This window comes from Macaca thibetana, chromosome 6 (genome assembly GCF_024542745.1).
Source record: "Macaca thibetana thibetana isolate TM-01 chromosome 6, ASM2454274v1, whole genome shotgun sequence".
In the NCBI taxonomy this organism is placed as follows: domain Eukaryota; kingdom Metazoa; phylum Chordata; class Mammalia; order Primates; family Cercopithecidae; genus Macaca; species Macaca thibetana.
This window is the reverse complement of record NC_065583.1, coordinates 24,299,810-24,326,887: the sequence shown is the minus strand read 5'-3', so window position 1 is coordinate 24,326,887 and position 27,078 is coordinate 24,299,810. Positions and strand designations below refer to the sequence as shown.

General features: G+C 45.2%; 3 protein-coding genes across 8 annotated transcripts in view; 1 reads left to right on the top strand and 2 right to left on the bottom strand.

Moving 5' to 3' along the window:
- MED7 (mediator complex subunit 7) overlaps positions 1–27,078 on the bottom strand; it is a 437,050-nt gene that overhangs the window by 204,040 nt on the left and 205,932 nt on the right. The gene's annotated exons all lie outside the window — the stretch shown is intronic.
- CYFIP2 (cytoplasmic FMR1 interacting protein 2) overlaps positions 1–27,078 on the top strand; it is a 132,221-nt gene that overhangs the window by 72,482 nt on the left and 32,661 nt on the right. For all 5 annotated transcript variants that reach the window (XM_050793900.1, XM_050793897.1, XM_050793899.1 and 2 more), the window contains exons 22-26: positions 2,344–2,543; positions 4,365–4,452; positions 21,943–22,086; positions 23,236–23,326; positions 24,404–24,534. In XM_050793900.1, the coding sequence (XP_050649857.1) occupies positions 2,344–2,543; positions 4,365–4,452; positions 21,943–22,086; positions 23,236–23,326; positions 24,404–24,534 (654 nt within the window). The remainder of the gene's footprint in view (positions 1–2,343; positions 2,544–4,364; positions 4,453–21,942; positions 22,087–23,235; positions 23,327–24,403; positions 24,535–27,078) is intronic.
- FNDC9 (fibronectin type III domain containing 9) overlaps positions 4,890–27,078 on the bottom strand; it is a 110,726-nt gene continuing 88,537 nt past the window's right edge. Inside the window, exons 2-3 of one of the 2 annotated variants that reach the window (XM_050793964.1) lie at positions 8,798–8,880; positions 4,890–6,837 (exon numbers count right to left, since the gene is read on the bottom strand). In XM_050793964.1, coding sequence (XP_050649921.1) covers positions 6,156–6,830 — 675 coding nt within the window. In that variant the 5' untranslated portion in view covers positions 6,831–6,837; positions 8,798–8,880 and the 3' untranslated portion in view covers positions 4,890–6,155. Of the gene's footprint in view, positions 6,838–8,797; positions 8,999–27,078 lie in introns of those variants that run through there. The other variant, XM_050793962.1, reaches the window with a different exon arrangement.

The window sequence follows — 27,078 nt, the reverse complement described above, 5'->3', positions numbered from 1 at the left end:
GCCCCGGTTCTGTTTCTGTGTTGCCCTTTAGTAAATCAGCCTTACTATGGAAAACTGTCATCCTCTTAGGAGACCCCTAAACTGCCCACATGGCTTTTTAAGCCTTTTCCACACTTTGGTGCATTGAGCCCTGCATCCAGCTGGCACATGCCCTCTTCTGGTTTCAAGGCCAGAAGAACAAATCCAAAATGTGTTGCAGAAACATCGTCTGAGTTGCATAATGTGCAGGGAGAAGTGGACCTGCGGTTCAGTGGATCTGCCTCTCCTTCGGTCTCCCTTGTGAACACGGATGTGTGTTATAAGACTGCTAAAGTCACAGAACGGTAATGCAGAATTTTGTTCCACAGCTTCTCAGTTGTCTTCCCAGTAACAGGCACTGCAGTGTGCCAGGGGACTCAGCGATCTTAGAAATAAATTGAGTAGTGCTTACTCCATGTATTTTTTATTTCTTTAGTACCCATCCTAAGTGAATCAGAATAGAGACATATTCCAGCTAGCCAGGCCCCCAGGAGAGAAGCTGATTCTGTATTTCTGCCCTTCATTTACTTCATGGTACACAATGACTGGAAACTTATTCCACCAATGCTGTTCCAGAATTGAAATTCTGACCTTCTTTTGAAAAATTGCAGGATTTGCCATCACTAATCCCCCACTCCAGCATGGCAGCAGTCAGACAGGGTATCAGAAGTAGTAGCTCCACCTTTACCTGGGCAGGGCCCTCCAATGTGCCATAGACGGACTCACTCCCCAAACTTTCTGTTCACCCCAGTTGATCTCACTTACCTGACCTGTCTGGTCTCTTTAGCTGTGTATGTTTGCAAGCCTTCAACCATTTCTGCCCACTTCAATTTAGAGTCACAAAATCTGAGTTTCAGAGAGGCAGAGCTCCAAAAATTGGAAGCCTAGCCTGGGATCTCCACCTGACCATACTCTGGTCTCCATCTGGAGGTCTTTGTGGCTAATGAGAATGAAATTGAATCCCTGGCATGAGGCTGCCTCCTGTGGACATATTCCAGCCATTACAGCAGACCCCATGGTCATCCCACCTGGTCGTGCTCTGATGAATTGGCCTTGCTGGTGTTCTTTTAGCCTTTATGTTGTAAAGCTAGCTTTGTCTTTGAAAGAACTTTCACAGCTCTTGCATCCTTATTCCGGGGAACTGTATCACAGGAGCCAAGAACACATGATTTGGAATAAGGAGACTTGGATTCACATCCTAAGGCCTATTATGGTGACCTTGGGCAAGTTGCTTAACCTTCAGGGCCTCCATTTCCCCTCTCTGAATGAGGGACCATTGTACCGATCTTAAAAGATGGCTTAACCAAAACAACACAGGAGTGGCCTAAGGTGCTTTCTGTCTCTACACAAGGCTGTACTTTGGTTCCTTTTGATAGCAATGGGGGGAAGTTGCAGGACAATGAGGGACCAAAGCGTGTTGGAAGAGTTATACTTTTCCTTCATTTCCCAGCAAATGCCGTGTCCTGCTGGGATTCAATGTTACTGTGTCCCACTTTGCCTGAAGATGGGATTCCTTTGTTCAGGGCCCACAGTGCGCATGGATCCCAGTCATCATGCGCTGACTGCAGACTGCTTGCCCATGGCTTGTAGCCACGCCTTTGCCAACCCCATGTGATACCTCAAGGGGCCTACACTCCAAAGGATGAGGCATTCTGCTCCCACCTTTTTTTAGAATTTCTATAGCAGTTAGAGTATATAGTGGTTAAGAATGTGCACTTTGGAGCCCAGTTTCCTGGATTTGAAGCCAAGTTACTTTACTTCTCAAAGCCTCGATTTCCATACATGTAAAATAAGAACAGCAGCAATACTGACCTCATAGAGTTTGATAAGCATTAAATGAGTTGACGCATATAAAACTGGCACATACTGATTTGGTTGAACCAGACAAAATTGCCAGTAACCTAAAAAACCAGTAACGTCATAGGGTTCAACCTGATAGTAAACCCTTAATGAGTGGTAGCTCTTAGTATTGCTCTTTTCTCATCGATATAGAAACTGGAAATCTAGTAAGCTTGTTCTCTACCCAAAGGGGATTTGCACATGGTCCGTGGTCTCCTTCCACGGGATAGCCATGCAGCCTCGTTTCCCCAACCTTGCCCTTAACCCTCTGGGCCTCCATCTCTCTCAGCATAGTCTGACAATCCTTCCACTTCTCAGAAGAAGGGAACCTTGTCACTTGCTACTGCAGGGGTCCTGGTTGCCATGTAGATGGTCAGGAGGTTGTCTGAGCAGCTGTCACTTGCATGAACAGAAGCAGTAAGATAAAGCACACATGTAATCCTTACAAGCAATTCCTCAGCAGTTGTGGGTTCTGTCTCTGGACAGGAGCTGGAGTGGCTGCTGGAGATTAACCGGCTCACGCACCGGCTGCTCTGTAAGCACATGACGCTGGACAGCTTTGACGCCATGTTCCGGGAGGCCAATCACAATGTGTCCGCTCCCTATGGCCGTATCACCCTGCATGTCTTCTGGGAACTGAACTTTGACTTTCTCCCCAACTACTGCTACAATGGGTCCACGAACCGGTAAGGGAATCCCTCAGAGGGGGCCGGGTGGGGGTTGGGGGAGTGACCAGCTGCCTCCTCCAAACTAGGCCCGGTACACATGTGAGTGGTTCCTGCAACAGGAGTCTCTCAGACCCCCTCCTGGGCACAGGCTCTGTGCTCTGTCACTTGTCTGAGGTCGCAGAGCTGATTGACAGTTGAATGTTGTTAACAATTAGGTCTTCTTTCATTGAAGAGCTCTTTCTACTACTACTCTGAAGTTGCCCATTTGGGTGTTCTACTGCTCCAGTAAAACATGGGGCATGCCATGGTGAGCAGATACCTTCCTGTCTCTTGAGTCTTCAGACTAGAGGAGGATATAGGTGGTCAAATAATCACACGACAAATGTACCATTACAAATAGTGAATAAGGAGATGAAGGAAAGCCCACAGGGCCATGGCAGAGGTAACAGCACCACCTGTTCCAGTCTAAAAAGTCATGCAAACCTCAAGGGAGGCTGCCTCTTTGAGGAAGTAATGCTGGAGTTAAGATGCAAAGGATGAGTAGGAATAAATAAGGGCAAAAAGGCAGAAGAATATTCCAGACAAGTTTCTAAGGGTTTCTCCAAGAGGTTGATGAGGGTAAAACTAGTCGGGTGGGAAATGGTGCCATGAAAGATAACACAGGAACAGATTGTGCAGTACTCTAGAGGCCAGGGCAGGATCGTGCATTTTTATTAACCCTGAAGGAGTTTGAGGAAAGGAGATGACATGATCAGATTGTATGTTTGTAAGGATATCCACATATCTGAAAGCATGCATGCAAAACAGCATACATTTGCAGAGCACAAATACACATGACAAAGTGGAACTTGCCTCCTGCAAGGTGCACACAGCCCTGGGCCAGGCACTGAGGTAGAGCCAAGACCTAATTTCTTTATCCCTGGAAAGTTTCATAACCTGGTGAAAGAGGTAAGGCATGGATATTCACATACAAAATAAGTATGTAAGGGTGCAAAAAAATGTATTAATCTGCAGTTCTTCTAGGTATCTCCAAGCTTTGGCTCAAGTATTAAATGAGTATGTGTTGAATGAATGGAAGGGTATGGGAGATATCCACAAATGTACCTGAATCCACACACTAAGCGAGATAGATTTCCAGTTCTATAAAGATATAGGAGTTTTAACACTCTTGAGCAGGGAGCAGCAAACTGTGGCTCACAGACTACGTCTAGTTGCTGACTGTTTTTGTAAAGCCCATGAGCTGAGAATAGTATTCACACTTTTGGGTGGTTGAGGGGAAGAAATCCAAAGAATAATAATATTTGGTGACAAGTGAAAATGATTTGTAATTGATAAAGTTTTATTGGAACTCGGTCATGCCATTTGTTTATTATTGTCCTTGGGTGCTTCCATGCTGCAACAGCAGAGTTGAGTACTTGCAACGGAGACCATCTGGCTTCCAAAGTTAAAAATATTTGCTGCCTGGCTCTTCTGAGAAAGAGTTTGCTGAACTCTGCTCTTGAGAAACCAAACTGAAGGTAGAGGAGTGGAGCCCCAGAGAAAGCCATGTTCAAGCCCAGCCCACTCTTATTCTTGCCTAGTGTCATTCTGAGCAGCCACAAGCTCCTGGTTGAGCCCAGGAATCTAGACTGAAGTTTTCCCATCTATGGAAAGGAGTTGAATGGGAAGTTAAATAGGAAGATGTCAGAAGAGTTTAGTACCTTTATAGTCAACCACCTAACAGTGCACTTGTACCAATGCAAACCTTCACCTGGCCAGGAAGCACTCCTGTTATCTGTGTCCCATGAAGAATAATGTTAGCACCATATTAACTCTTTCCCATCCCTTTGCTTCTACTAGTTTTGTGCGGACTGCCATTCCTTTCACCCAAGAACCACAACGAGACAAACCTGCCAACGTCCAGCCTTATTACCTTTATGGATCCAAGGTAAGTAGTCCTGCCCTACCCTGCCTAAAAGAGGGTTGGTGAGAAAAAGCACATAGAAAAGTGTCCCTTAATTAGAAGAGTAAGAAGGTGGAGAGATAAATGCAGCAATGAGGTCAGGCACAGTGGCTCTTGCCTTTAATCCCAGCACTTTAGGAGTCCGAGACCGGTGGATAATTGAAACCAGGAATTTGAGAACAGCCTGGGCAACATAGCGAGACCCTGTCTCCACCAAAAAAAATTAAAAAATTAGCCAGACATGGCAGCATGCACCAGCAGCTACCTGGAAGGCTAAGGCAGGAGGATCCTTTGAGCCCAGGAGTTTTATGCTACAGTGAGCATGATTGTACCACTTCGCTCCAGCCTCGGTGACAGGGCGGGACTCTTATCTTTAAAGAGAAAGGAAAAAGGCAGCAATGAGATCCAGGCAGAAACAGCTATGAGTATATGAATCTTTATTTGTTCACAAGTAGCAGGAATGGGGGCAAAAGCAGACCTCCATGACTGGGTGCTGAGCAGGGAATGCGTGAGGTAGGCAAGGGAATAGGGATGTGGGGCTTCTCGTCTTGGCTTCTCAGCTCCTGCTGTTTCTCAGTTGATTCACTGCAGTGTCGTCCTGTGATTCTGGGATTTTGTGCTCTATAGATACAAGAGGGCACTGGGAAAGTCTTAGGATGATGCTTGGAGAGTGCAGGCATCTTCTCCAGAACAGCCCGCCTAGTCTGGTCAAGACAATTTTCTCAAATCGAGGGAAGCTGACTGACAGCATTTGAAGTGGTTCACAGACATGGCATTTAATTAACACTGACTCATAAAGTAAAAACAGCACTTCCCTTTTCGATTCTCTTTCCAACCTTATGCTGTATCAAGGGAAAGACAAATATTGGTGCTAATATGTGTTTATTACCTCTCCAACACTGGATCTCCCTTTTTATCAAAGACAAGCAAGCGGGCATTAAGCTCAGAGTCACTGGCAGGCAATAGAAGCTAAGTCAGATTTAATATTATCTTGTTTTCATGATGTTTATTCTTACGTCTCTTCCCTTCTGTTTGTAGCAGGAGGGTGCTGGCTTTTCACTTATGGACTAAAATAAGGCTGTCTTTGAAAATAAGTTTACACCTAAAAACAGAGTCAATTTAAAGAGAGAAAAAGTATTATTAATAATAGTAAAGATAATCCATGATTTTAAAAAACAGAGACAGGTGGTGTGTGATTGCCTAAAAGTTGGAAAACACTCCACAGCAAGGGTTCTCACACTCTTCCAAGTAATCCCCTCAAGGGCAGAGGAAACTAGACATCCACCTTTGCCCAAAAGTGTACCTCCCAGAGCGTACTCGCAACTCAAACATTTCCTTCAAGTGCTGTTTTATTTAAGTCATGCAAATGTTTGCTTTCTACTTTATAACATATCCATGTTTGTTTTAATGTTAAAACAAAGATTTCAATTCTTAACTGTGTCCTCCGAGTGGACGCTGCTGCAGAGATGCCCTGTTGGTGCCTTGGCATACCCTGGGGGACATACCCTGGGGGATACCTTTTCCAGCTTGAGAAGCTTTGTCATGGGGCATTCATCCAACCCAGGTGACCCACAATAGCAATGACATTTGATGGGAGAGAAATGGGTAGCCTATAGACATGTTTGTACAAAAGACCTACTGTGTGGAAAGCTTTAGGCTACATGATGCGGGCTGTCTCCCCCCCACTCTCATTCCCCACAATGAGGCAGTATGGCGGGTTGGTCACCACCCCCTCTCTGTAAGGCACCCGCATCAGGGGCATCCTGGTTGGCTTCAGGATTCAGTTCAGCTTCATCTCTGGAGTTCTTGCGTGGCACTTCCACCAGGGGGAGCCCCTGCAGGTCTTCCTCCCTCTGACCAAGATCCGGGGCCTCCTCTGGCCATCTCACCAACCCATTGGCCTCCTCCATGTGGCCAGCCCTGTAAGACCATCGCGGCTCATGGCAACGGACACACCAGAACTGGAGGCAGATGAAGGCCAAGACAGCTGTGAAGCAGGCCAGCAGAATAGCCATCAGCACCCAAAGGGAGATTTGGGGGTCTACCAGGGAGCTTCCGGGAGCCAGAGGACTCTTATCTAGGGTGTGGAACATGGTGCAGTAGTGCCTGTAAGGGAAGGCAGCCTTCTTACAGCTGATGCACAGGAAGTAGAGAGTGGAAGGGGCGAGATGTTCCAGCACCACGGAGCTGATCGTTCGAGGCACCTTCTCCTCGTGGTGGAAGCTGTAGCGAAGATAGCCAGAGAAGATGCTGTTCCAGTTGGGCCTATACATAATATGGTAATAGTCCTCCAGGCAGGGCTCCGAGGACGACCAGGAGATGATGGCTCCTGTATAAGAAATGTTCCCCACCTCGATGTTCATCCCGATTCTAGAACCAGAATCAAAGTGAAGAGTGACATCCCCCGATTTAAGTATGTATTTATCATAATCATAGCCACCATTTGTTGCACATTTGAGACAGTCTCTCATATTGCCTTCATCTTACAGACAAAGAAATGGAGGCCTAGATGTTCTGTTATTTAGGCATAGCGAAAAAGTGGCTGAACAAAAGTTAAAACCATCCCATGCCAAATTTCAGGCCTAAAAAGAGATGCACCCATGTAATCCCAGCCACATCCCACCCTAGCCAAGATCCTTCAGATAATAACATTGTTCTCATACCCTTAAGAAAAAAGACGAAAAAGTAGGAGAAATCAGTAGAACCTCAGAGACTCCACCTTTATTCTCAGGTCTGTGACCTCCCCTCAGGCAATTGATTGACCTCAATTTTCCTCCCTGACCTTCTGTTTCTGCTGTAAGTACTGTGAACTCAGTGATCTAGAACATTCTGCCCACTGCTTTTTTTAGCCTCCTGGTTCTGTTGCCCATGGTGAGTGGAAATTCGCTTCGTCACTCTTTAGCAGCTGATTTCACCCCAAAGCTTCTCCTGTTTTGTTTGTTTTTTCAAAACCAGCGTTACCAGAAAATTTATTTTATAGGTGAAGATAATCATCCCCTAATATCAGCATAACTACCACTATTTAACTCTGCTGGTATTATGAATGTTAATGATGGTAATAACCACTCACAGTAAGTGGTTGCTATGTCACTGATCATGCTAGATGATTCACAGATAGTAATTAATTTCCTTTATTCTTCATCACATCCTCTGAGCTAGATTCCCATTTTACGGATGAGCAACCTGATGTCACACCGCGAATATGTAGAAAAAGGACTCAATGCTGCCTAATCACTGCATTTCCTAATGCGAGGCTGCCGGGTTTAGTTACAGACGTTATTGCAAAATGAGGTGCCAGGACTGAGACCCAGTTGCTGTTTTTCCAGACAAATCAAATGAGCCCTCTTCAGATTGCCAGGCCCCGCTTTGATAAGAGAGAGCCATCTTCAAGTATTTTAGTTTCTCTCTTGCAGTCCCCTCTACTGATTTCCCCGATCAGAAATACAGAGAAAGTCATAGTCAGCCTACGTATATTCACGTAAAGGTCTCACCCTGCTTTGTCCTCCGTCCCTCCTCCCTCACATGAAATCCAGTAGGTTTCATTTTGGGTTGCAGTGACATAGTAAACAGCTGTCAACTGGATTTTCGCCTGCATTGGATATTAAGCCAAACCAATGGCTATTATGACCTGCCTTTCTCTCTCCTCCGCTTGCCCCCATCCTCTTGTGTTTGTGCCCATTTTCCTCCAGCAGTGGAGCTGCGGAAAGGTGCACAGCATTGAGTAATTTCTCAATCCTTGTTTTGCTTCTGTAAGGGTAACAGTGAGCTAAGATGCTCGGGAAGGTGAATAGTGTCTTTCTATGTGGCTGAAAATTTCTTCCCAATAAATGGAGAATGAAAGGGATGAGACAGATGTGCTCAGACCCTTCCAGGGAAGGTCATCATGAAGGAGACTGAACGTTTGTGTTCCCTGGCTTGTTGTCCTCTACACACTCATCTTCCCCACCCCACACACCCCTATAAATACACTTTCGACCACAATGAAAAGAGCCTAATTCATTACTTATGATACACAGGCAGCCACCTGTGTAAAACCCTTCCTGTTTCTTGTCACGCACAAATGTTCTCTTGGCTTCCTATCTGCCACTAGCTGTCTGTACAGATGGAATTACCTCAGCAGACATTTTTAAGAGATTTCTGTCAAGACGGAAATAGCATCCTCAGCTTTTAGGACCAGGTCCATCTCCCTTATTGATTTTTCTTCCTCTGTTTCCATTTCTAAATTCTCCCCTATTTTTAACTATTCATTTACCATTGCCCAGCCCTTCTCCAAACAGAGTGTGAAAAGAACTCATTTCCATTTCCAAGAAGAGCCATTTATATTTCTTACCTGATGCTCGCAGCGTGTCTGGTTAGAGCTCTGCCCTCCGAGGTGGAGTAGATTAAAGCTGAGAGAATGGTGCCTTCTCCCTCCTCCACTCTGGGCTTTCTGTGTTGTTTCTCTCAACACTGAATAATCCCACTGCTGCCCCTAACGCTCATGTTATTCATTTCTTCAGATCAGCATCATTCACCATGGCAACCAGCAGGCATCTGTACGCACGATGCTTTCAGGGACCAGCCTGGAAAGGCTTTTGCCCAGTGAGAGGAGCTCTCATTCCTTTGGCTGAAAAAGGGCAGATGATCCCCTGCAAACTGATCCCCAGTGCGGTACTAATTCTTCTAACACTCCTACATTTTCTCCCCAACTGGCTGGTTATTATTTTCTCGTCCCATCTAGATCCTCTTTGGCTAATGGTTTTAAATGCAAAGATGCTCTTCTCAGTTACTCCACAACCAAAACAATAATATTCATCTTCATCCCCTCCCACCCCTACACTTCCCCATCCCAACTGCCTACCCCACCTCTTTATCTTCATTTTTCTCTGTTCTTGACTCTTGTAGCATTACGTAGTTATATGATACTGGTCAAAACCCTTTTATTTGTATTGTCTGAACCTCAGTTCCGCCATCATCTGTAAAGCTGTGGGCTTGAGCTACATCAGGATGGCAGATCAGAAGGCAGAAGACATGAACCCTATCCCTGCACAGCCCCGAACCCATGTCAAGCTTGCTAAACGGTCATGGCACTCTCACTGGGTTGAATAATTCCGCCCCCCACCACAAAAAAATGCATATCCACCCAGAACCTCAGAATGTGACCTGATTTAGAAATAGAGCCTTTGTAGATGTAACTAGATAAGGATCTCAAGATGAACTCATCCTGGATTTAAGGATGAGCCCTAAATTCAATGACTAATGTCTTTGTAAGAGAACAGAGAGGGAGATGTACACACAGAGAGGCACAAAGGGAAGAAGCCAAGGGAAGACAGGGGCAGAGAGTGGAGGGATGCTGCCATCAGCCAAGGAACACTAGGAGCCATCAGCAGCTGGGAAGGCAACGGAAGATTCTCCCCTAGAGCCTTTGGAGAGGGCATGGTTCTCCCAGAACCTTGATTTTAGGCTTCTGGTCTCCAGAACTGTAAGAGAATAAATTTCTGTCATGTTAAGCTGCCACATTTATGGTAATTTGTGATAGCAACCCTAGGAATCCAATGCAGCACTCCTTCCAGCTGGGTGCTGAAACAGCCCCAGAGCTCCTCTGAACACAAGCGTCCCAAGAAACTGCTTCCCAATCAGTCAGTTGGAGTTGACGCCAGAAATGGAAACTGCTACTCCTGGATTGGACCATCCCCAGTGTTCCTTTCAAGAATCCAGACTGCTTGCCTCCCCTTTCCTCACAAAGGGCTGTCTGGCTCTGAGGTTCCATCCCTTCCTGTTCCTTTCAACTTTGTAAGAACGTGTTGCCGCCATTCTGTTGAGGAGATCACAGGGCGTGTCTGGAACAGAGGGTGGAAAGTAGCTCACATACATTTAGACCTCAATGAATTTGTACAAATTATATGTTTTTAAAAGTCAGCTTTTCTCTTCTTGATTGTTGACCAAAGTATCCAAGTGAACACATGAAGGTCTCTTTCTGATTCCTATTAATGATAAAAGGTTAGGAAGAAAGCCAGGCACAGTGGCAGTGGTGTGCACCTGTAGTCCCAGCCACTTGGGAGGCTGAGGTGGGAGGATCTCTTGAGCTTAGGAGTTCCAGACCAGCCTGGGCAACATAGAAAGACTTTCTCCGTTGGAAAAAAAAAAAAAAAACCGCCTTGGTGAGTTGTGACCCTACACTTGGCCAAAGGTCTCTGGGGGGCGTGGAGTCTCAGGACAGCCAGTGATCCTTGATCAGACAGTTGCTCTGCGGCTTGCCCATGGCATTCAGTCTTCCCAGGGGCCTGTCTTAAGTCTGCAGCAATGCGTGCAGCCTGTCTCTTCCCATGCGAGCACAGTCAGGTCAAGTGCTAATAGTGAGTCCCCACAGAGCATGAAAGCATCCTTCTCACAGAAAGGCCACGCAACTGTTCGCAGGTGCCCTTTGAAAAGGTTATTTTGAGGGGAGTAAAAATACCAGAGTTAAGGGGTCTGAGGAGGAACAAGGTAGAGACTCAAGCCTTTTTCCACAGAAAATGGGAATTTATTTTTAATGTTCTTGGATGACATTTTTAACCATGAAAAATTTTCCTCTGTGGAATTAAGAGACTCAGAGAATGTGAGGCCTCGAAGCCCTCTTGTTTCACAGTCCTGGGAGAAGACGTGGCATTCCTCAGGCCGCTTGGCTGATGAGTGGCAGAGCTGCCAGTGAAATGGGATGGGGCCCCAGACTCGGAGGCCAGGGTTCATCCCGCTCCCCTGAGCTGTCGCCACTCGCCAGCAGCACCCAGAGGAGCCAGTGCAGCCCTTTGCGAAGGAGATAAAGTAACTGGGACACCTGCCCCAGGACATTACACCCCAGCCATGCTCACACTTTCTCCATCATCAGGGACAATTCCTCCAGAGTCTGTGCAAGTTGTAGCCTGTTTGCTGTCAGGCCAGGTGGGCCCCAGCTAGTTGACACCAGTAGTAAACTACTGCTAGAGGAAATCAGCTAGGAGCAAGGTTCTTCCACCTTTCCTGAAGGTGGCAGTGAAGGGATAACATGGGGCAAGCCCCAGTCCCAAAGCTGGATTGGCACATGGGGAAAGTGAGTGGCTTACAGAGCACGCCCTGGAATTCCCAGGCTGGAGTGCAGTGGCAGTCATGGCTCACTGCAGCCTTGACCTCCCAAGGCTCAGGTGATCCTCCTGTCTCAGCCCCCCCAGGTAGATAGGACTACAGGCGTGCACTACCACACCTGGCTAATTATTATTTTTGAGATGGAGTCTCGCTCTGTTGCCCAGGCTGGAATGCAGTGGCAAAATCACGGCTCACTGCAACCTCTGCCTCCTGGGTTCCAGTGATTCTCCTGCCTCAGCCTCCCAAGTAGTTGGGACTACAGGTGTGAACCACTGTGCCCAGCTAATTTTTGTATTTTAGTAGAGATGGAGTTTCGCCACGTTGGCCAGTCTGGTCTTGAACTCCTGACCTCGTGATCCACCTGTCTCAACCTCCCAAAGTGCTGGGATTACAGGCGTGAGCCACTGCGCCCTGCCTCACCTGGCTAATTTTTGTGTTTTTAGTAGATACGAGATCAGACAGTTGCTCTGAAGCTTTCCCATGGCATTCAGTCTTCCCAGGGGCCTGTCTTAAACCTGCAGCAATGCATACAGCATGTCTCTTCCCAACTGCTAGTGGTGAGTCCCCACAGAGCATAAAAGCACCCTCCCACTGCAGCGAACCGAGATCGCGCCACTGCACTCCAGCCTGGGCAACAGTGGAAGACTTCGTCTCAAAAAAACAAAATAAAAAAAAAGCATCCTCCCCACACCGTGTTGCCCAGACTGGTCTCGAACTCCTGGGTTCAAGCAATCCACCCACCTTGGCCTCCCAAAGTACTGGAACTATAGGCATTAGCCACCACGCCTGGCCAAATTCCCTCACTTTATGTATTTATTTATGTATTTATTTATTTACTTATTTCAGTTTTTTTTTTTTAATTTCAATAGATTTGGGGGGAACAGGTGGTTTTGGTTACATAGATTATTTAGTGGTGATTTCTGAGGTTTTGGTGCACCCATATGAGCAGTATACACTATTCCCCATATGTAGTCTTTTATCCCTCTCCCTCCTTCCACCCTTCCGAGTCTCCAAAGTTCATTGTATCATTCTTAATGCCTTTCTGTCCTCATAGCTTAGCTCCCACTCGTAAGTGAGAACATAATGATGTTTGGTTTTCCATTCCCGAGTTACTTGACTTAGAATAATGGTCTCCAAGTCCGTCCAGGTTGTTGCAAATGCCATTATTTCATTCCTTTTTATGGCTGAGTAGTATTCCATGATGTATACATGCCACATTTTCTTTATGTACTCATTGATTAGTGGGCATTGGGCTGGTTCCAAATGTCTGCAATTGCAAATTGTGCTGCTATAAACATGTGTGTGCAAGTATCCTTTTCATATGATTTCCTTTCCTCTGGGTAGATACCCAGTAGTGGGATTGCTGGATCCAATGGTAGTTCTTACTTTTAGTTCTTAAAGGAATTTCCACACTTTTTTCCATTATATTTGTACTAGTTTACATTCTCCCCAGCAGCGTAAAAGTGTTCCCTTATCACCACATCCACACCAACATGTATTATTTTTTTATTTTTTATTATGATCATTCTTGCAGGAGTAAGGTGATAATACATTGTGGTTTTGATTTGCATTTCCCTGATCATTATTGATGTTGAGCTTATATATATATATATATATATGTTTATTGGCCATTTGTATATCTTTTTTTGAGAATTGTCTATTCATGTCCTTAGCTTACTTTTTGATGGGAGTGTTTTGTTTTGTTTTGTTTTCTTCTTACTGATTTGTTTGAATTCTTGTAGATTCTGGATATTAGTCCTTTGTCAGATGTATACTTTGCAAAGATTTTCTCCCACTGTGTGGGTTGTCTGTTTACTCTGCTATTTCTTTTTCTGTGCAGAAGCTTTTTAGTCTAAGTCCCGTCTATTTGTCTTTGTTTTTGTTACATTTGCTTTTGGGCTCTTGGTCATGAAGTCTTTACATAAGCCAATGTCTAGAAGGGTTTTTCAGATGTTGTCTTCTAAAATTTTTATGGTTTCAGGTCTTAGATTTAGGTCTTTGATCCGTCTTGAGTTGAATTTTGTATAAAGTCAGAGATGAGGATCCAGTTTCATTTTTCTACATGTGGCTTGTCAATTATCCCAGCACCATTTGTTGAAAAGGGTGTCCTTTCCCTACTTTGGTTTTTTTTGCTTTGTCAAAGATCAGTTGGCTTTAAGTATTGGCTTTATTTCTGGGTTCTCTATTCTGTTCCATTGGTCTATATGCCTATTTTTTATGCCAGTACCATGCTGTTTAGTGACTATAGCTGGATAGTATAGTTTGAAGTCAGGTAATGTGATGCTTCCAGATTTGCTCTTTTTGCTTAGCCTTGCTTTGACTGTGTGGGCTCTTTTTCAGTTTCATATTCCTTTTTGGATTGTTTTTTCTAGTTCTGTGAAGAATGATGATGGTACTTTGATGGTGTGAATTGCAATGAATTTGTGGATTGCTTTTGGCCATATTGTCATTTTCACAATATTGATTCTACCCATCCATGAGCATGGGATGTGTTTCCATTTGTTTGTGTCATCTGTGATTTCTTTCAAGAGTATTTTGTAGTTTTCCCTGTAGAGGTCTTTCACCTCCTTGGTTAGGTATATTCCTAACTATTTTAATTTTTTTTCAGCTATTGTGAAAGGGGTTGAGTTCTTGATTTGATTCTCAGCTTGGTCGGTGTTGGTGTATAGCATGAGCCTTTAGGGTCTTCTGGGTATACAATCACGTCATCAGCAAACAGTGACAGTTTGATTTCCACTTTGCTCATTTGGATGCCCTTTCTTTCTCTTATCTTATTACTCTGGCTAGGACTTCCAGTACTATGTGGAATAGAAGTGGTGAAAGTGGGCACCCTTGTCTTGTTCCAGTTCTCAGGGGAAACTTCCTCACTTTAAAAATGGGACTATTATAATGTCTGCCTTGTAGTGTTATTTATAACAGGTGAACCCATGTCTATAAAGTCCTGGGCTTAGGAATAGTATTTGTCATTATTAAGAAGAAAAGGTCAGTGGATCAGAGCCATTTCCTGAGTTGGTCATAGCTTCATCCAGAGGCTATAATGAGCAAAGTTTACACCCTGCATTGCATAGCACTTCCTTGCTTTTTCCTCTCTTAAATCACTTTTATTGGTTTTATTTTTTAATGTATATACTCATTGTACATGAATAATATAGAAAAGTTCAAAGATGACAGTAAAACTCATGCAACTCAAACTTGGGAATTTTCTGTGCATTTTACATGTGTGTTCTCGTTTTACAAACCGCATGACAACTCCTTGAGATTGGCCTTCTTATCCCCATTGTACAACTGGAGAGACTGAAGCTCACGGGGGGATGGCTTGGCTGCTCTCACGAAGCTAGGTCCTGGCAAACAATGGTGTAAGCCTGGGTCTGTTGGCCACTAGAGCTGGAGATCCTGGCTGGCCTCTTTGATGCTCTGCTGCTCTGGTTGTACCATCCTGTAACCTGTGATTCTTCAGTCCGTAGTAGCCCTTTGCTTTGTGGTTAGCTTCCCTTGAGAGGTAGGGCCAGGACTTCAAAGTATGATGCACTCCAGAATGGTGGAGCAGGTGAAGAACTAAAAGCTCTTACAGAGAACATCTAACCACCTGATGTGGTAGCATCAGGGAAGATATCAACTCATTTGGAGAAATATGACCAGCAAGTGTTTCCTCTTCTGAGCAGGCCCTACTCTGAAGCCCAGGTTCTTCTGCCCAAGAGCTCTGTCACTTAGGGATGATGCTAAATAAAACAAAACTTTAACAGCTGGTCAAGTAATCAGAATTAATAGATGAATCAAAACTTTAAGAGTATATTCTCTAAATAAAATAAATTATATAGAGTCTATCCTAAAACTGCCTCCCAAGTGACACAGATTGTGACATAAAGCATTCGTTCAATTATTCCAGTAACTCCCTGGTAATTTTTTGGCCCTTAGAAATTGTTGGTGTGATCTGTTTGGCCTGGTTGTCACAAGCCCCTGTCTGAGGCAAGTTTGCCGTACTCTCACAGTGCCTTCCTCATTAAATCATATCCTTAGGACCCAGAAGCCAGTGCTTTGCTGCAGCAAGCTGGGCACAGCTCAGCTGGGTACATACCTGGATGCCAACACTGCCCACCTGGGCTGACCAGGGGAATCTTGGTCCCTGTGACACCACCACCAATAGCACCACCCCCTTCCCTGTCACCACCCCACCCTTCTGTCTGCATGGTACCACGTCCACAAGGTAGGTTACCCACCAGTCCAGAGGCTTTTGTGATTTTGGCAACCAGTACATATGGAATTTCCTATGCAGAATTTCATCTTGTACCTCAACCCAGACAAGTCACTTCATTTCACTTGGGATTCAGATTCCACTTCTGCTAAATGGGAATACTTGCACTGCCTTACCTGGTTTAGAAGGCTGAGAATGGTTCCCAAAGACATCAGGTCCTAATCCTGGAACCCGTCAATGTAACTTTCTTTGGAAAGAGGTCTTTGGAGATGTGATTAACTGGAGGACCTTGAGATGGGAAGAGGATCCTGGATTATGCTGGATCCTAAATGCATCACAAGTGTCATAAGGGAGAAGCAGAGGGAGCTTACACATGTAAGGGGAGAAGGCCATGTGAAGACCCAGCAGAGAAATGGGAAGTTTGGAACGGTGCAGCCGCAAGCCAGGGAATGCCGCCAGCCTCCAGTAGCTGGAAGAGGTGGGAAACAGATCGTCCCCTGCAGCTTCTGGAGGGAGTGTGGCCCTGATGACAACTTGATTTTGGCCTAGTTTGGATTTCTGGCTTCCAGAAGCCTGAGATAATACATTTCTATTGTTCAAAGCCACCAAGTTTGTGGTAATTGTTAGAGCAGCCGCAGAAAACAATGTGGGCGGCTACGATGGAATTCGTATGTGAAAAATTCACGGAGAAGCATGATGTAATTGTGTGTCATCACATGAGTACTGATTATAAGAAAAGTGATGACACATTAGTAGTTTTACCCAAGCGTTCACAATGGATTTGATCCTGGAACTGAGAATTGATCAGTCCTTGGCGCCATCTTGCTCTGTGACCTTCCCGAGAAGGACGATGCTGCTATTTTATTTCTGCCCTCGCCTTCATTTACCTGCAGTGATTTTAGAGAATTGAGCTGCAGCTCTTCCACCTAAATTAGAGAGCTGTGTTTGTGTTTGTAGGCTGATGATATCCATTAGGGAAATTGTAACAAAAATAGGAAATTAGGAGCAGTTTTAATTCCTCTTGGGACCTCTGAAAACAGCAATTGTGATTCCAGAGAGCAGAGATGCAAATTGCTTACAAATTCAGTTTGCCAAGTAAATAGGCCTTACTGTTTGAAGTGGCTGGCCGTGTTTACCATCTGATGAGATAGAGGCCTATCTCAACAGATAGATGAAAAGCCTATATACAACATTTAAAAATGGTTAAAATGGTGAACTTTATGTTTGTATATTTTACCACAACATTTTAAAGTTCATCTACAGATAATATTACAGTGCCCAGGATCTGCCAGATTCCACTCACCATATTTTTTTTCTCTCTTTAAAAATGCTTTTTTGCTTTTTTTCAAGAAAATGCAGGTCTGCGTCACACAGTAATAACATGGCTCTAATTCCTGAATCAGGGTTGTTTATTTCTTGAGATCTCATAAAGCTATCTATTTTGTGTAATGTGGATTTAAACAAGCTTGATTTTAAGTGATCCATCCTAACCAGGTAGGATACATAATTAGTTTCCCATGAGGCCCATTGGTTGGAACCTATCAGTTAGCAGGATTGGTTCAATGGCAAGTTACCAATGGCTCACGTCATGTTGCATTCTTGTTTTTCTTTGCCAACCCTCAGAAAATGCCCAGGCTCCCCTATTCCCACATTTTCTCAATAGGGCCCAGCCTCCTATTGAGCCAGCAGGTCAGATGGGTGCCCTCCGGGGGTGTGTATGTGTGTACTTTTCAGCATGCATGTGCATTTCCTCTTGCATGCGTGTGGTGTATTTGGGGGAATGAGGGGTCGGAGGAGTTTTTGTTTTAATCTTAGGAGATTTGAATTCTCCTCATTCATGCTGGTCCTTCTCACATGAAATGCATCTTGGGCCATCAACTAAAGCTTAAACTCCCAGTCTAGACCAGAATCCAAGTCTGACATAGGAATGTCAACCAGAGGCCTCCAAAGTACACCGAGTGGGTGTGTAGGGGGCATTTAAAAAATCCTTATGTGGTAAAACAATTCCAATACTACTCTCCGCCTCTGCCTAGATCTGGGAATTCCTGCTGAACAGTTTCCATATATGTAAATGTGTGTTTATTTGTGCTTGCCAGGAAGAGTTCAGGGAAGCTTGGTACTAGAAGCTCCTTGGGCAGGGATGAGGGTTTAGGAGACCACTCAGGAGGACAAACGTCCGGGAAGAATGCATTTCAGCTTGATCCTCTAGAGGAAGCACATCTATCCCCACCTCCAGCCCTTTACAGGAACCTTATAACAACCTTGGTATAAGATACCTGCAATGAGGAGGGACTCCACCCGGTACAATCTGCTGGTGAACATCTCCCCTTTCTATGATGTTCTTAATGTTGAGTCAAATCTGTGTTTTTTGGTGCATTCTATCAACTAGTCCTGGCTCTTACCTCTATCCTATCACTTTGTGGGGTACACACTGTGTTGTATAAAATTACAGCCCACCTATGCACTGCCCTCTTTACAATCAGAGAAGCGTAGCTGTCGCCAGAGCTGCTGGGGTGAAATTTGACCAGAAAGCTGCGTTTTCATCTTTATTTACCAAGTCATCAAACAAAATAATATTAATGGCTATTATTTCAGTAAGCATTTCCAGTGTGCCAGGCCCCATGCTGACTGCTTTATATATGTGATCACATTTAAACCTCCAACAACCCTACTGGATTTGGTATTATCATCTCTACTTAGGGGAAATCGAGGCTTAGAGGGTTTAGGTAATTTGCCCAAGAGCATCTAACTAATACATTTGAATTCGAACTCAGGTGTGCCCACCCCAGAGCCCATCCTCTAGACTCAGACAAAGCTAGAAAAGAAGTCAGAGAACCAGACAGAAAATATAAGTAGATGATTGCTTTTTGTCCCCTCCAGAGATATCCATTTGAAAGCTCCCTGCTACTCAGAAATTCCTTTCATTAAATATTTGAAAAGGGGACAAAAGAGAATGTTCTGAGAGCTTTGCTGGGTTTACAGGAGAAGCCCAGAGTCCCTGGTGTGGGTGGAGAATGAGAAGGCTGTTAGGGCCGTCCATGAACACCATGTTCCCATGGCTGTGAGCACAGCCAGGTCTTTGTCACCTGGTACCTGTGCTGGCTTAAGCCACCGCTCTCTTCAGGAGAAAATTTAAAGCATGTTTCTGCTTTTTAACCTTTGAAAATCATGTTGGGAAGGTGAATTAAGCTATGACATAGCTCAGTGGGATTTTTAAATTTACTTCTTTATTGAGGTATAATCATATTCAGTAAGATGCACTGTCTGTCAGTTCAGCATGCTATGACAAGAATACCGTAAGCTGAGTGATTTGAATAACAAAATTTATTTCTCTCAGTTCTAGAGGTTGAGAAGTCCAAGATCAAGGTGCTAACAGATCCAGTGTCTGGTGAGGGCCTACTTCCTGCTGTGCAGATGGCCCCTCTCCTCACTGTACCCTCCCATGGCAGAGAGGAGAGAAACAGTGAGCACTCTTATCTTTTCTGATGAGGGCACTAATCCCACTCATGAGGGCTCCACCCTCATGGCCTGATCACCTATCAAAGGCCCACCTCCTAGTACTATCATATTGGCAGTTAGGATTTCAACACAAGAATCCTAATTTGTTTGTGATTAAGATTCCAAATCCTAATTTGGAAGGGATACAAACATTTGGTGCACATGGGCACAGATCATAATTGTATGTACAGTTCTGTGAGTTTTGACAAACACCTCTATGTAGTCAACAGCCCAATCAGGATGTAGAGCTTTTCCATCACCCTAGGAAGTCCCCTCGTGCCCCTTTCCAATTAGTCTCCTCCTCCCAACAGAGGTAAGCCATGGCTTGTTTGGTGATTGCTATGTATTCCTTATCTCCAGAGAGGGAAACAGGAGAATACAGAGTGGGGCTTTGCTAACAAGGCAAAAACTAAGCTGCACTCACTTAGAAGAGTACACGCCTCCTAGCATTTTGCATCCTGTGTGCCTCACTCACCTCAACCTAGCCCCAGCCCTGTTTGACAGGGTGGCCTGTGACAGAGGCACTAAAATAGATTTGCTTCATACCTAGAAAGTGACATGGCCTGGCCCCACAGTTAGCTAAATCAACTCAGCAAATCATACACTCCAAGGATTTGCTGAACATCGACTTCAGTGAACATCATACTCTTAAGTCAGTTCCATTTTCTCCCTATGTAAGCCATTCCTGGCCCATACATTTCGAAGCTAAATACAAAAAGTTCCTCCCCTAGGTTCAGGCAGTTTGCTGTGACAGCTCCTCAGTGTCATGTACAAAAAAAAACTTTGCTCTTTCTCACATTCCAGGCCTCCCAATATCTAGACATTAGCTCACCAAGTGAACTATTACTCAACCTGGTGAATGAGTGGGTGTTCTAATTCTTCACAAGTCCTTGCTATTAGTGGGAACTCTAATTGTGTTCTTCACGTATCCTTGTTATTAGTGCATATTTGTGATGCTTGTTTTGTAAAGTTTAGAATAATTCATATATACGTACTTAACTCAAAACTTAGACTGAACTCAATTAAATATTTTCTTGATGGCTCCAAAGGGAGTTGAAAATCTTGCAGTACTTCAAAAGCATCATGAGAATTTCCATTTAACTGATGTAGAATTTCTAACTAGCTAGCTAGTAGAGAATTTCAGTGAATAGAATATCTTATGTGGTCATCCCATAAATTGCATGTTTCATGTACAAGATTTTTGCAATTCCAGTTGGGAGAACTATACTCAGAACTAAGTTTTGGACTGGGTGCAGTGGCTCATGCCTATAATCCTAGCACTTTGGGAGGCTGAGATGGGCGGATCACTTGAGGTCAGGAGTTTGAAACCAGCCTGGCCAACATGGTGAAACCCTGCCTTTACTAAAAACACACACACAAAAATTAGCTGTGCATGGTGGAGGGCACCTGTAATCCCAGCTACCTGGGAGGCTAAAGCAGGAGAATCGCTTGAACCCCAGAGGCGGAGATTGTAGTGAACCGAGATCACATCCCTGCACTCTAGCCTGGGTGACAGAGCAAGACTCTGTCTCAAAAAACAAAGAAACAAAGAAAAAAACCTAAGTTTTGAATTAAAACCTTATGTAAAAAACTGAGTATCATTTATATAAGAATTCAACTTCCAAAATACACCATGGTAGGTAGAGCATGGGCTTTGGAATCAGCCATACCCACTTAAAGTGAGTGCAGGCTGCTTCCCACCTGAGCCTCAGTTCCCTCATCTGTGAAATGGGACTAATAATTATATAGATCACATAGGTTTGTTGGGTGGATTAAACAAGAATGTACCTGGAGGGCTTCACAAAGCCTGGCATTAGGTGCTTCGTAAGCGGCATTTCCAGAACAGAGCATTAGAGTCAATGATAACTTTACATTCTCACCAAACAAGTGAGACCAATTTAGGGCCCTATAGTTTGGTTGTATATTCTCAGACAAGGATCTTAAAGAGATCCTTCAGGTTCAGTTATGGTGTCTCATGAGGTCCAGAGGACAATGGTGGTGGCCAGGGCTCTGGGTCCCCAGCCAGCACCAAGCCAGAGCAGCTCCATTTTGCCTGCTTCACATATGAGCTTCCGTGGCATCTTTCCTTCGGATTGCTGCTCTTAAAGTTAGGAAACCACTGACTTAATCCAACCCCTCATTTCATAGATGTGGAAACTAAGGCTCAAAAACCCTGGGCAGTTGTCCCATGCACTCAGCAGAGGTCTCCTGACTCCCAGGCCTGTGTGTTCCCAGGACCCCGCCTGTCATAGATGGAAACAACTAACAGTAGAGGAAAGATGACAATATTGAAGCAGCTGTTGAGTTTTCACATGGTTCTTCCAGCCAATGTCTAGTACTAGTAATGCCTCTTAAGAAAGGAAATTGGCTGTTTATCTTTTCCCCCATGGCTCCATTTGTGAAACTCCTGGTTTGGGTGTGGAACATCATGGGTGGCAGGAATCCCTATAAAAGGGATATTTGCTTGGAAGTCCTTTATCCTCTTCTGCTAGGGAGTGGCTGCTCCATCTGGTGACTGTGCGCCATCCTGTAGTCACTGACCATACCTCTCTCTCTGACCATCATTTTGCAAACGTATTCATAGAGCCCCAGTGAGCACACTCATAACACTGAGTTCCTAATTCTTCTGTCAGCGGAACATCTGCCAGGACTCCACCAGCATCCATTCAGTACTCAGGCACTTACTTTGCCACTCTGTTTTCCAGCCTCTCAACATTGCCTACAGCCACATCTACAGCTCCTACAGGAATTTTGTGGGGCCACCTCATTTCAAGACTATCTGCAGACTCCTGGGTTACCAGGGCATCGCTGTGGTCATGGAGGAACTGCTAAAGATTGTGAAGAGCTTGGTAAGGAAAGGCCTCAGTGTGGCTTGAGATGTGCCCATGTGGGTTTGACATAAACAAGGTTTGCTTTTACTTTTTACCTGGCCTGTAAAAACAAATCCCAGGCACTGCAGCTCTGCCTGTAGAAACTGCTCAGGGAGTCCCTTGCCCGTATCCCTGGATTGGTCTTACCTATCATTCTGTTACATTTCTGTGCACATTTTGACCTATAGCTGTGCTCCTCATTTTCTGACCCCAAACTCCTTGTATTTGATGACTGAAGTCAGAAATCCTGATTTTGTCCTTCAGCGCTTACCACTGACTCCTCATGCTCCCCAGCTGTACTCCATTATCTAATTTGAGCAGGGCGAATTCATGACACTTGTAGCTGCCATTTTCCACGCCCTTACCCACGGCAGACATCTCTAATCAATCACCATGCTTCTTTCCCTTGGGATTTCTTGCTAAACACTGCTTCTCATACTGCACTGGCTTTAAGAGAGTTCTGTATCCCTTTACCGCTATATCTACCTTTACCACTATTCTGCATCTGCCCCAAATATGGTCATCTGAATTTCATTTAATTTCCTGCAACACTGCTGAAGGCCAAAACATTTAAGATGTTTATGAAAATTTCAAGTGACAAAAGTAATTTATAACCAGATCAGGGATAGCAAATAGGATTAATCTGCTAACTCCAATTCTGTGGCAGCAGCTTTGTGGAACCATGGGTTGTTAAAGATTGTGGAGCTAAATCCAGAGTAAAACCAGAAAATGTGGTAATTGATTAAAGATGTCTGCCTTGGGCACAGGAGGGATGAACGTGCCATGAATTTTCCAGGCTGAAATTAAATAGCTTGTTTCAATCTCCACAATTTCCTGGCTCCATTTCATTTTAGCTCTGAGTCTGAATCTGATACAAGCATCCTCAGCCCCAGGAAAGACCCTACACCTAGAAATGTGCCCTCCTTGAAGTCTGTAAGCCCGAAAGAATAATGAGAGAGCTCCTTTTTCAGTCTTATAAAGGTCAAAGGGACTGTTCTCCACCTTTAGGCAAGCCTGCCCCTTCCTCTCAGAGGTCTCAACAGAACCCTCCGTAGCCCAGAATTCAGCCCAGAGATGCACACTTGCTGCAGCAGATTATCTCACTCATCTGTACTCTTCTTTTGTCAGCTCCAAGGAACCATTCTCCAGTATGTGAAAACACTGATAGAGGTGATGCCCAAGATATGCCGATTGCCCCGACATGAGTATGGCTCCCCAGGTTGGTGATAGCAAAACAATCCAGACCCATCCCATGGTGGGAAGGGAGGCTCTGACCATCCACCTCAGAGCGTTTGCTTCTCTAACATGCCAGTGAGCTGGCAGAGTACTGGCTATCCATCCTCCCCGGCCACTAGCTAGATAGCCTTTTAATCCCTCTGAGCAATGGTATCATCTTGTCAGTGGAGGGAGATGATGCTTGCGGGGCCTGCCTCATGGGACTGCTAGGAAGTTGGAAGACGACAGCAGATGTCAGCTTGTTTAAATAATGCAGAGCCAGGTTATTAGAAAAGGTACTTATGAGCTCAGCACCTCCAGATCTTCCTCCATCTGCATATTTGGGGAGACCGAGGCTCCAGGCAGTGGTGCCAAGTTGACATATCTAAGATAAGTGAGGAAATGGACATCTCTGCTGTTTGACCACTGGGCAGAGAAATAATTAGTTCCTTCCTTGATAGTGAACTGAATACAGGGCCTGGAGAAGAGGGAAAGATGGGGACTGTGACTTGGCATCTGATGTTTCTTTTCAAAACCAAGATGTCTAGTGCTGGGTCTGCATGATTCAGAATAGGAAAAAGATAAGGCTAAAATTTCTGAGTTCAGTCCCAGCTGCCCTACTTACTACCTATGTGACTATGGGCGTGCCCCTTACGCTCTCTGAGCCTTATCTGAAAACAGGGGTAATAGTGCCTAGTGATATTGTTGTAGTAAATGAGGTATTACAGATAAAGTGCTCAGCACAATATCTGACACCTACTAATAAATATTCATTCCTGTCATGATAGGAATTCAGGCAACTTTGGAGGGACTGGAAAGGGTCCAGTGCTGCCTCATTTGTGTGTGTGTGCACGTGCACATGTGTGTGTGTTCTGAAAAAGACACGAGCCCGCTTCTCGAACTTTTTCCAGTACTGAGCCCTGAAAGAAATCTCACTCTGGGCCTGCAGAGAAGAGGGATACGTGGTTTGGCTTTTTGCTATCCGAGAGTCAGGTCTGGGGCTGCCACTCAGTCATTGTTTCCCATAGACCCTACTGAGCAGTGTCAACTTCCCACTGACCCATCCCGCTTCTTCTCCCAGGGATCCTGGAGTTCTTCCACCACCAGCTGAAGGACATCATTGAGTACGCAGAGCTCAAAACAGACGTGTTCCAGAGCCTGAGGGAAGTGGGCAATGCCATCCTCTTCTGCCTCCTCATAGAGCAAGCTCTGGTAAGTCCAGAGCCCAAAGGAATTGAGGTATCTCCAGGTTGGAGGGGATGCCAACTCCAACCAGATATTGAGGCTCCTGCAGCATCAATTTGTGCTCTTTTAGTGTAAGCTCACATGCTCTTTTCAGTTCATTTCCAGACAGACATGCATTCCAGTCCTGGCTCTCCCAATCACGATTAGTGCAGTTGTCTAGGTCTTAGTTTGCCATTCCCTCATGTTATGGAACCAAACTGGGGTCCACTTGCCTGGCACAGTAGGGGACAAACATCCACACCGAGGTTTACTGCAGGAGAAAGGAGGGCGTTTATTTTTAGAGTCCTATGCAAGGAGAACTGAGCAGTTTTCACCTAAGACCTCACCTCTCCAATGACTTGCAAACAAGGGTTTTTAGAGGCAGGGGTAAGTTTCAGGAAAGCAGAAGTTTCAGGCAAAGTTAAAAGTCGTTGTAGGGAAGTTACACATTGGTTTAGCCCAATGGGGCAGGCTATCTTGAAGTAGGTGGGGGCTTACAGTCATAGGTAGATTCAGAGAGTTTCTGATTTGCAATTGGGTAAGGAAGAGAAGCTTTAAAATTTAGGGTCAGCAGAAAAGAATGTTAGCTCTGGCTTGTGGGTATGATTTCTTCCAGGCCTCCCAGGAACAAAGAACTGAGGTCAGAGTTCGGCCTGCAGTTCCCTCTTATCTGAGGTCTGCATGCCAGCACATCTGTTTGGTGTGGGTCCAGGTTTCTGAAAAACAACTCCGGCTCATATGTGAAGATGTTATCTTTAAGTTACTATTACCTTCTTGCTTATCAGCTTGCTTATTTACTTCTCAGGGCTAGCTAGGTGCCTGGAATTTCCCTTGAAGAAACTCAAGATTTTATTTCCATGCTTAGGTGGGGTGGTGCTGCAGGCCCCTAGGGGGTTCCCTGCTCCATCTCACTCATTAGATAATTATTCCTTGGATACCTCAGGACAGGCACTGTGCTGGGGCATGTAGCAGTGTCCAGCCCTGCCTCCTGTCCTGTCCATATTTACGCTGAAATCGTGTGTCTGTGGTTACAGCAAGAGCTAGGAGGGGTGAGTGCAGGGTCCCGTGGGAACAGAAAGCAGAGAACTCAATGCGTTCTTGGGGCTGAGGAAGGACTTCTCCGGGGAGGTGGCCTGGAGAATGAGCAGGAATTTGCCTGGTGAAGCTGTCCCAGGCCGAGGGAGAACATGCACTGTCATCTTCATTTTTTATGATGGGGGACAGTTGTTTTACCTTGCAGGATAGTTTCAAGGCTGGAAAGATACACCACATGTAAAGCTCATGCAGTAAGAACTAAACCATCGGTACATCGGTAGTGTTGTCATATTGAACAAAGCACACCCCCCATACATCTCCCTCTTAGGACCCCGCAGAACTGGCACACTCTTCTTCCTGCATGACCACTTGGATTTGCTCTGCCTCACGGCTGACTCAGAGGCTGTGCTCTCCTCCTTCCTCCCCAAGGTGCTCCCAGTGGGCCCAGTCCTACAGGTGTCAGGGTAGCAGAGACAGCCTGGAGCAGAAAGAAACGGAAGGATGTTACTCTGGGGTGCATCATTCTCAGGACCTAGTGGGAATCTCTTTCAGCCTCCATCCACTCATTCAGCAAGAGGCGTGGCGAGCCTCTTCATTGCCAGGAGCAGTTCTAGGTTGTGGATAAATGGCCATGAATAAGAGACAGAGTTTTGCCATTTTTATTCCAGAGAGGGAAACAAGCAAAGTCATAATAATCAGATTGTGGTTGCAGGTGGGGAGGGGAGCTGTGAAGGAATACACAGGATTACAGGATAAAGGGAGAGTGGCTGTGTCAGAGAGGGATGTGCTGTTTTTGAAGAGGATAGAGCTTGGTCTTTAAGGGACAGGGAGGACCTCATAGTGAGCTGGTGCCAAGAGGACAGAGGTAAGAGACGTGGAGGGAGGCAGCCAGGCAGCAGATCACTGGGGCCTCATGGGCCACTGCAGGATGCCATGTGAGCAGCAGGTGAGGGGGTCTGCTTGGCTGTTTTCAAAGGCCTGGGAGCTATTGGGAGAGTGAACGACAAGTCTCTTACAATCTAGAGCCCATCTTGGAGGCAGTAGGTGCTCGGAGAATAGACGGGAGGGGAAAGGAAGAGCCTGGAACAAAGGTAGAGAGATAATGCAGCTTCCGAATCAGAGCCAGAAAGGATGCCTTGCCTCTAATTGTCTTTGTGACTTGGGATGAACCAGTTCATTTCATCCCCCATCCCTAAAATGAGTGACTTGGACCTGCCGCTCTCAAACTCACCCTGAGAGGCTCTGAAATGGGGACTGTTTGCTCTTCCTCTATAAGGAGTAATTGCTTGTTACCCCTTAAATGGACTTTCCAGACAACTAATTGATAGGTTTTTTACACAGATCAGCAGACCCAGGTTGCTATAGCAATGTAGCCTTCAGAAGTCACAGGGATACATAGGGACAACTTCTGAAGGCCTCGGGGGCACCAGGAACAGTGGAGGTCGGAGTGGGGGGTCCCTGAAGCCTCATTCCCCGAGTGTCTCCTGTTAAGCACCT